Source organism: Sinocyclocheilus anshuiensis, unplaced genomic scaffold, assembly GCF_001515605.1.
Source record: "Sinocyclocheilus anshuiensis isolate Anshui unplaced genomic scaffold, SAMN03320099.WGS_v1.1 scaffold1082, whole genome shotgun sequence".
Classification (NCBI taxonomy): domain Eukaryota; kingdom Metazoa; phylum Chordata; class Actinopteri; order Cypriniformes; family Cyprinidae; genus Sinocyclocheilus; species Sinocyclocheilus anshuiensis.
Window position 1 is genome coordinate 3,354,770 of NW_015542379.1, and position 10,571 is coordinate 3,365,340.

General features: G+C 36.9%; 1 protein-coding gene and 1 long non-coding RNA gene across 2 annotated transcripts in view; one reads left to right on the forward strand and one right to left on the reverse strand.

Annotated features, from left to right (window-relative positions):
* Window positions 1–2,031: 2,031 nt before the first annotated feature.
* LOC107692506 (uncharacterized) lies at window positions 2,032–6,573 on the reverse strand. The gene is made up of 3 exons (XR_001634653.1): window positions 6,558–6,573; window positions 5,790–5,854; window positions 2,032–2,106 (listed from the first exon to the last, which is right to left on the reverse strand). It is a non-coding gene; the product is annotated as an uncharacterized LOC107692506 (long non-coding RNA).
* LOC107692503 (potassium channel subfamily K member 6-like) overlaps window positions 6,573–10,571 on the forward strand; it is a 5,759-nt gene continuing 1,760 nt past the window's right edge. Inside the window, exons 1-2 of the mRNA XM_016491590.1 lie at window positions 6,573–7,138; window positions 9,079–9,474. Coding sequence (XP_016347076.1) covers window positions 6,823–7,138; window positions 9,079–9,474 — 712 coding nt within the window. The 5' untranslated portion in view covers window positions 6,573–6,822. The remainder of the gene's footprint in view (window positions 7,139–9,078; window positions 9,475–10,571) is intronic.

The window sequence follows — 10,571 nt, forward strand, 5'->3', positions numbered from 1 at the left end:
CGGCTCTGTGTAGTAAATGCCGCTCCATCTGAAAGCACGTGCTGGAGATTTACTACTAATCACAGAACCGGCTTTACTGACGAGATGCGCATGAAAATCGCATTCGATTATTTGCACAGCCCTAATATGAAGCTGCTTATGTGATGCAAACAAGAAAATGTATATGTTTACAAATCATGCACTATAGTAAAAGTGTTTTGAGGTCATTACATGGAGCCGCATTAACAAAATAAAAAGTCTTTATGAATCAATAATCTGGCCTAGTTATCATAATTTGTGTGAAAAGGAATATAAATTATTGGTGTTTTACTGCTCTAGTGAATTGAATGTATGGGTAAGTTTTTTTAAGTTTTGCAAAAATATAGGTAAAGGCACATTTTTCTTATAAGCCTATGTTGTACTTTTCCACCATGGTCTATAAATACCACATTAGATTTTTTTTTACATAAGCAGAGAACTGAAGTTTGGTTAAACACTTTCACCACTTGTAAATTATTACACATGTTCTACATTGTGTGAAACCTTTCCACCGCAGAAAGCAGAACATCTTTCCAGTAACATAGCGCCTTCTGGTCTTGTAAAGAGTTTTTGTATGAGAGCCTTGAAAATGAAACTATAAAGACTTAAATGAGCCTTTATCTCCTCTCAGAGGAACACACAAGTTCTGCTGATGCAAATGAACCCGCATCCTGGGCATCTGATTGGACTGCAGTCCAGTCATTCCAGCAGTCAGAGAGCACATGGACTGCCTTCAGCCAGGAGACTGTGGAGCAGAAGATAGTGCCTGGTGGCCATTGGTGGCCTTCTACCGAAAAACCAAACCTTCCTCTCTCTCCTCTCCATAATGTGGTAAAGGTTTATGCTCTGTTATGTTGGTGTCCTAATCTGTCCTAATCTTGACCTAATGAATGTACATTATTCCACTTATTAAACTACTTAACAAATTAATAAATGTAAATTATTAAAGTATGTGAGATAAAAGAGACCCTGTGATATGAATAGAAAATCAATTATAGAGTTAATCATTCATCATACTACAGAATCGGCCAGAAAAAGGTGAAATATTCCATTTTATACAATCACGTAATGACCCACTCATCCTCCACAAACTAATTAATGACTAATTTTATAATATCATACTAATATATCTTTAAACTCTAAAATGTTGTAATTTTACATATGAGTAACTAAAACATCTATTCATCACTGTTGATGCTCTGATGATTAGTGATCCTTACTGTATGTGTATGTCTGTGTGTAGTCAAATGTGTTTCTAGAGGCCTTTCCCTCAGAAAAGTCCCCCTGTGAAGATCCTGAATACATTCCTACACTAAAGCAGCTTCTGCAAGGACCAGCTGAAAACAGCAATACAGGGGAGCACAAGTATGTTGTATTATCTGTAGTTTTGCTGCACTAATTATGACAACTGCTCCGGGTGTGTGTTCACGGTGTGTGTGTGTTCACTGCTGTGTGTGTGCACTTTGGATGGGATAAATGCAGAGCACTAATTCCTAGTATGGGTCACCATACTTGGCCACATGTCACTTCACACAAAGTTTATGCATTTTGAGAAAATTTTTATTTAGAGACATACTTCAGGGGTTTTCAGGCCATTCCTAGAGCCTCCAAATGAATGCGCATTTTTGGATGCCTGCCTTATTTAACACTTGTCAGCTAATAAGGAAAACATCCAAAATGTGGAATGCTGGGAAGACTCTAGTAACAGTTTAAAAACCCCTGACATATATATTAGTCTTCTATCGCCACCTTGTGGTAATAGAAAATGCTACTGCATCTCATCACACAAAGCACAAAGAACTGAATGTTTTGCATGAAATTCTGTATTTAATCCTCTTGAGATGACTGAAAATGTACAAACAAATCTTTCTTTCATAATTTCACGTACAATAATGGTATTTGTTTTTCTCGTTACATGCTATAAAATTCCGAGCTAATCATTTTGCTTTGGCCCAAAGGGAGCAGAGCTTACTTGATGGCCTCCAGGATCTAGACCGGATGATTGGTGTGAAATATAAGAGGGCGGAGTCTCTGTCCTGTAAACTTCTCCTTCAGTCACTGCATTTGCAACGTCCCAGCTCTGTGAGTCTGCTGTAATGAAATATAAAACCACTGCAATAATATATAATGAAAACTTCCTGGTGAGCGTTTGCTACATCAAACACTTGTAATATTATTTGAAATAGCAAATGGATTTCTATACTCTACATTGACCATAAATAGAGCTTGGTACTGGAAACACAAGTTAAGTGCATGTTTTAAATAACCATCATCCTTTCCACCTCAGGAATGTGCGACAGTTCGACTGAAGACCAGTGCCAGGTTTTCTCCAAATCTCCCAACGTCCAACCAGCAATTAGCTGCAAATGCTAAGAGAAGACTGTCATATGACTTCAACAGAAATATTATGACCTAGTCTCTATATCTGCCGAAACATCTTTGACCTATGCTTCCTTGAAAACAGGAAATACAGGACAGAGGAAAAATACATGCTGAAAAACTGAGTTTCCATAGATCGACTTCTATTCGAGGTTTATTTAAAGTGTATTTCTTCTTTCAGTGTCTGGTAGATTCTGTTTCTCATTCAGCTGTGTATCAAGACACACTAGACCCATGTTTAACCAAATATATGTTTTTTAGGACAAATATAAAAAATGTCAAGTTAAAAACCCCTTTGCCAAATTGTTCGGTCCAGTTATTGGAGTCTGGTTATTGGACCCATTTTGATATAACTGATATATTCAGATGAAAATATGTCAGTATGTATTTGTGTATTACTTTCAATCATTGCTATGGATTTTATTTGTTAGAATAAGAATATTTTTCTGGAGTCATAGCAAACCAGTTAGTGCACATTCTCACAGGCATGTAGATTCATATCTGGCCTGTCACATCCTGAACCACGTCCCAAACTTTCCTTTCTACTGTCTCACATGACGTACTGTACAATTGAATAAAAAAATAATAATGTGATTTTAGGGGGATTAGGATCAACTCTAGCTCCCCGCGCAATCTCTCCTTCACCTGTCTGAAACTGTCAAAGCAAATTTCCACAAAATGTATTTTCATACACCACCTCACACAGAAATCAATTTTCTTGTTTCCATGTCTTTTTTCCCTGTGCTTGAAGTACTAAATATAACACTGTAGTGTACCATTTTTAACTGCTGACGAATAGAGACCATATTTTCAGAAGTGTTTTAAAATGAATGTCGACATTTTAAATTGAACCTGTAAGCTTGTTTGTTGATTGATGTAATTAAAACATCTTTGAATGACTGAATGAAGTGGATAACTGGGGGATCAACCATTTAACGTTTCATAAGACAGTGGTTCCCAACCCGGGTCCTGGAGGCACCCCAACACTGCATGTTTTGCATGTCTCCTTACTCTGACACACCAACTTCAGGTCTTGGAGTCTCTACTAATGAGCTGATGACCTGAATCAGGTGTGTTTGATTAAGGAGACATGCAAAACGTGCAGTGTTGGGGTGCCTCCAGGACCCGGGTTGGGAACCACTGTCTTATGAAACATTAAATGGTACAAAAAATTGTACAAAAGTTGGTGCAGTGTTGGGGTGCCTCCAGGACCAGGGTTGGGAACCACTGTCATAAGAAACCTGAGCAAATGTGAGAAAAGCTCATATGATTTATCAACACAAAATAACTTAAGGCACATTTCAACTATGTGCACAAATCTGCATGATATTTTTTTTTATATTGCATAATAAAAGCACATTTCATAAGCTTTAGTTCCAGTTATGCCAGCAAAACACTTGAGGACATTGGTTAACTTTGCCTGATCTGAGTGACTTGGCTGCTTGTTTACCAAGATAACTGTTCACTGTCTCCAGCTGTTCACACTGTCCTCACACACCCTCATCATGAGTGTATATGGCAGTGAGGGCTGTTTACTTAGAGTGGACAATATGAAGAGAAATGCAATAAACTGTTTTGACAGAGACTGCAGCTATTTCTATCCCCTCAGCGACATGTGACTCTCTCCCTCACTTAATCTTCACAACAGACTCCATCACGAGTTGTGTTATTTTGTATTTCACCAGAAAACTATAAAGCGGGAATTAAGGTAATTTTGGGACATGATGTACAACTATTTTTACAAGCTGGGTCATCATGCAGTTTAAGGTTTTTTTTTTCACTTATTGATCTGAACAAAGTGGTTGTTCCAGCCACAGTGCAAAAATTGTCCAATATTACTGTAATATATACAGGATGCAATTTACCCCAAACCACTGCATGAGTATATACAGTACGGCACATGAATAAACATCTAGGCGTAAAACTAGTGTCGTGGAGAAAGCAATGGTCTTTTCTATGAAGTCAATGAAGCTCGAGATGCAGGTGTCAAAATAAGACTTCATTGTACAAAGCAACAAAGCCAAGATGACAGTGCCCGCATCTGAGTCCACTATTAATTAATGGTCTACCTGGCTCATTTTTTAATTGTGGAATCTGGCCAGATCTTATATCTGGTCAAATATCTGGTCAGATATTTAAATATAACTTTTATTTCGCTGTCTCCTATTGGTTGGAAGTGTTCACATGGGACATACATCAAACTTATTTGAGTTGTACCTGCCATATGGTGGAAATCACACAAAGTTCATTGGTTCACTTAACAGTAAGTTCACTGGTACAATCCAATGGAAAGCACCGGTACTGCCCAATGGAGGACACCTAAGACTCAGTCTGTATAAGACATCCAGTATTGGAAATATCAACCTATTGATCAGTCTATTGATTACTTTTATAAGCATACATCATATTTTTGAGTAAAATAACACAATACTAGTAGCGTCATAAGCAAGCACACTTATAAAGGTTTTTGTTTATGTTCAGTTAACATTATAGAAGCTTATGCCATAGAATAAAAAAAGTAATTGTGTCATTTTCCACTCACAATTCTTAATTTATATCTCACAATTCAGACTTTTTTTTTCCTCACAAGTTCTGGGGCCTATTCCATAAAACAAGTTTACCAAATAAGCCAGGCTTATTTCAGTTAGTCTGACTTATTTTGCACCAAATCAACTGACAATAAATCATACTAACTGAAATAAACCTGGCTTATTTGGTAAACTTGTTTTATGGAACAGGCTGCCGGACTGTGATATGTAAACTCACAATTGTGTGACATAAACTCGCAATTCTGAGGAAAAAAAAGTCTGAATTGTGAGATATAAATTGTAAAATTGAAAAAATTGTGAGATAAACCCCCCGTTTCATAGACAAGGCTTAAACCTAGTCCCAGATTAAATGTAAATCTGAGCTGTTTCAACTGAAAGAAACTTGCACTGATTGATCTTAAAACATATCAGTGCCTTTGTTTTGTCTCAAGATGCACACCAGTAATGTTTTTTTCTAAGGTATGTTAATAAAAATTACTTAAATGTCCTAATAGAACTATGGCCTAATCCTGGCTTAGTCTAAGCCCTGTCTGTGAAACCGGGCCAAAAAGTCACAATTAGCTACCTTTTCATTTCTGTTCTGTAGTGCAAAAGTCAGAACTTTGAGTTTGAATTCTGAGACTGACTTTTTTCTCAGAATTGCGAATTTATATCTTGCAATTCTGTGTTAACATCTTGCAATTATGACTTTGTTCTTTGAATTGCGAAAAACAAAGTCACAATTACCTTTTATTTTGATGATGGCGATTTTATTCTGTCACAGAAACGGGCCTCCACACAACATGGAGGAGCCCTCACAAGGGCGACCCACTCTGTGTAAACAAAACTGCAAGTCACAATTACCTTTTATGATGATGATGATGATGGTGATTTTACAACATGGAGGAGCCCTCGAATGGGGCGACCCACTCTGTGTAAACAAAAGAGCATTATCTAGAAAACTGAAGTGAGTCTTCATCTCATGTGAGCGTACATCATTTAATGATATATCCCAAAACTATTATTTTCTGTAGAGGTAAAGATTTTTAAGGACAGCGTACACCTTTAAAGGGGTCATATGATGCGATTTCAATTTTTCCTTTCTCTTTGGAGTGTTACAAGCTCTTGGTGCATAAAGAAGATCTGTAAAGTTGCAAAGACTAAAGTCTCAAATCCAAAGAGATATTCTTTATAAAAGCCATGTCGTGGAGACGCTGTGTTTCGTTGTGAAAGCAAAACTACTTTGTTTGGTCTTCCAAAAGAGGACACGACTAGAAATCAGTGGTTAAGTTGTATTTACAACACTGTTCCAGAACAGTTTAACCCAAATATGGAGGACTGTTTCCTGATCCTGGGAGAGTAGACTACAATGCCGGCTGTTCTGACTCACAGACTGTAAGTACGTTTTTTATATTTAAAGAATTTGCCACTGACGATTCAAACGTCAGTTTTGAGCAGTGTAGAGCAGTGCTTGTTGTTTGTCATTTCTCCGATCACAAATGCATACATGGTTTTATGTTTACGCGGCGCGATGCAACGTGTAAAATAATGTGTTTTTTAACCTTAAACCGCATAAACATTTCATTACACCAAATACACAAAATAATGTTCTTTTTAGCAACATCATATGACCCCTTTAAGACTCCTGATAGCATATAATGCATTTCTCAGTTGAGTGTAAATGAAAGCACTCGTATGAGGAACGAAAAGGTTGTTCTGCACAATACAACCCCACACAACTCAAAGTATCACCCATGTGACTGAGTACAGGGGTTATTTCCTGGCCAACTTTTGTCAGAGGGTGGAGGATTGTGAAAGGGTGGAGTTCAATCAGTCCAACACACATCAGTCAAGCGAATTAAGAATCGCTGTTATCTTGTTACTCACAAATCCCATCATGTCCACGGCGTTCAGGTCCTGTTTTGTGCTCATCGGCTTCATATTGGCGTACATCACTTATTTGCTGTTGGGAGCGCTGGTTTTCTCTGCCATCGAGCGGCCCGTCGAAGAAACACTGAAGTCAGACCTGAGCTCCCTGAAAGCTAAGTTCCTCAACCTGAGCTGCATCAACGCCACGGCTCTTGAAGTTTTCTTGGAAGAAGTTTTAAGAGCGAATAAATACGGCGTGTCGGTCCTTGAAAATGCCACACTCCGTACAAACTGGGATTTGGCGTCTTCGCTGTTCTTTGCAAACACGATGGTCACGACAGTGGGTGAGTTTCACAGGAACGAAGTTGAACGGATGTTGCGCGATGTTTGTTTGATGTTGCTCTCAAGTCGGACGTTTATAGCCTACGTTTAGTAGTCGGTTTTATCTGAAGCGAGTGTAGAATACTACAGTTCGTTCATCTCAGAGAACATCACAAACATGACAAGTGCTGCAAAACAACGTTCCAAAGGTCGCCAGAACTGAACAAACTAGTAGCTACTGTAACAGTAAAGTAGCGTAGTGGAGTAGCGTTTATTTCTGTTACAGTGCTTTTGATTTTTGTTACTTCACTAAATAAATACTTTTTTTTTTCTTTTATAAATTGACGTAGCAGTCTTCGCCTAGGCACTTTATCACTTTATTTCACTTTACTTTATTTGCACAATGGCAAGATCAACAGGATGTTCAACAGGGTGGAAATGTAGCTGGCAAACAGGGTTTTTTTTTTTTTTTTTTTTCAAACGTTTTGATTCCCCTTTGTGTTGGACGTCTAACTAAAATGTGAAGGCAGATACCAGATACCATCTAAAAAGACTATACTAAAAACTAGATCTTTCATTAAACCAAAATTGATTAAAAACATGATTTCTGACAAATGTTTAAACCGCAGAACGCAAACTTAGTTCATGGATTCTCAACGTTATTTGTCAGCTGAACTCCTACGTTTTGATTCCCCTTTGTGTTGGACGTCTAACTAAAATGTGAAGGCAGATACATATTTTCATCTAAAAAGACTATACTAAAAACTAGATCTTTCATTAAACCAAAATTGATTAAAAACATGATTTCTGACAAATGTTTAAACCGCAGAACGCAAACTTAGTTCATGGATTCTCAACGTTATTTGTCAGCTGAACTCCTTTGACCTCAAATTTTACTTAAAAGTTAATATTTTAAGTTAGTATTTCAATTAATTGTTCTAGGCTCTCTTATGTCAGTTGTTGCATGACATGCAGATAAACAAATAAAATATTTAATCTTCTTGACTCATGTTGGTATTGAAAATATTTCAAATTCACCCCTTTGTTCGTTTAATTATGATTAAAAATGTGCAGGATAACAGAAGTCACCTGTAAAGGATAGCAAGGGAAGTAGATGGAGTATGGTTTCAAATGAGAAGTAATTCAGTATAACAAAAGAACATTGGAGCTAACTTTTAAGCCTAGTGTTGTGTAGTATTTCGAGTGCAGTGTGCATATCTTAAATACTTCTCGTGTACTTGTGAGGCATTTAATTAGAATAGCCACCATATTTTTTTTACATCCGTTTTAATTGTAGTTGTCATCTGCACCAAGCAAAGACCTCTTAATTATATTGTAAGGTTGTAAATAACAAGTTTCTTCTTGAGTAATGAGTTTGTCCTTGTCATACATGGAAAAAGAAGAAAATTTGCATGCAACACAAATGTGTGCGGTAACATTCAAATTGTATTGTGCATGAGTTATGCATTACAGCTCTGTCAAACCGCAGTTCTTAGTGTACAAACATTATCCTTAAAAGTGATGTTAAGGTTATTTGATGATAACTTGTTTTTGGCAAACCCACATATGACTTCAGTCTTCTACGTTTAGGCATAGTGCAAGCTTTGTTTGCTTTAACTGGACTTCTCAGTTTAGGTCCTGCAAACAGTATCATGGGAAATCAATCCTTTGACCTGTGTGTCTGTATAAAGCTTTCCTTTCATTGAGCATGTTAACCTGTTTAGCTGACCCCTGCTCTGTATTAGATTACACTAAAAGCTTTATGCTGTCAGGAAATCATGTGCATTGTATAATTGGCAAGATGAAGGGATATTTCAGCCAAAAATATAGATTCTGTCATCATTTACTCACCCTCATGTGGTTCCAAATCTGTACGATTTACAAAGCGACTTACAATTGGGGAAATACATAAAGCGTTGTTTTTCTGTTGGAAATACTTTATTTTTCTTTCCTTCTCTTCCAGGATACGGCCACACTACGCCGCTCTCTGATGTGGGTAAAGCTTTCTCCATCGTGTATGCTCTGATCGGAGTGCCCTTCACCATGCTAGTGCTCACAGCCTGTGTCCAGCGCCTCATGCACCCTCTGACCTACGGGCCGATCTCCATGTGCCAGCGGAGGGCAGGCCTGCAGCCACGCGCCTCCAGTGTGGTGCACTTCATCGTACTGCTGTTTCTGGTGGTGCTCGGCTTCTTTGTGTTGCCTGCACTGGTGTTCAGCACCATAGAAGAAACCTGGTCTTTCTTAGACGCCTTCTACTTTTGTTTCATCTCCCTCTGCACTATAGGACTGGGAGACTTTGTGCCGGCAGAAAAGCCAGGACAGAGACTCAGAGCTTTGTACAAGATATCAGTCATGGGTAAGAGAAGGCACTTTCCAATAGAGAGACTTTTTGCTTGTGCTTAAAGAAGGTTCAGGGTGTGAAGGGTTTAACCAAGAAAGACCTTTTAAACTTTTCTCCAACAAAAAAGAAAATTGTATGTATGTACACACAATTTTTTACAATTTTATTAGCTCCTAGAGTATGACCTAAATTTTATATAATTGTTCCTTTATTAAACAAAACAAAAATATAAACTCTAAAATATAAAAACAAAATAAAATTAAATTTATTGAATATTTATAATATATTTATGATTTTTTTAAAGTGTATATAAAATATTTTTACTTTTATCAGCTTTTGGTGTCAGCATGACCTGTACAGTAATTTTCATCTTTTAAGAGGATTAGAGCTGAAATTATAGGTCTTTTATGACCTAAATAGTCATGCAGTGCCCACTTTTTACTGTTATGTAATTCATAGTTTTATGAAGTCTTGTTCTGTTGTATGAAAATATGAAACGTCTACAAAACAGAAGCAGCAAAAAAATAAAATAATAATAATAATAAATATAGTTTTAGGTGTTAATTTCAGAATCCCATGCAGCAATAATGTGTCTCAAGATAATACTGTTTTAGGTGGTAAAATCCAAATAAAAATGGATATAAATAATAAAAAAAAGAAAAGAAAGAAAAAATATATATATATGTATATGTGTGTGACCCTAGACCACAAAACCAGTTATAAATCACATGAAAGCTGAATAAATAAGCTTTCCATTGATGTATGGTTTGTTAGGATAGGACAATATTTGGCCGAGATACAACTATTTGAAAATCTGGAATCTGAGGGTGCAAAAAAATCAAAATATTGAGAAAATCACCTTTAAAGTTGTCCAAATGAAGTTCTTAGCAATGCATATTACTAATCAAAAATTAAGTTTTGATATATTTACAGTAGGAAATTTACAAAATATCTTCATGGAACATGATCTTTACTTAATGTCCTAATGATTTTTGGCATAAAAGAAAATCAATAATTTTGACCCATACAATGTATTCTTGGCTTATTGCTACAAATATACCCCAGCGACTTAAAACTGCTTTTGTGCTCCAGGCTCACATATATGTGTGTGT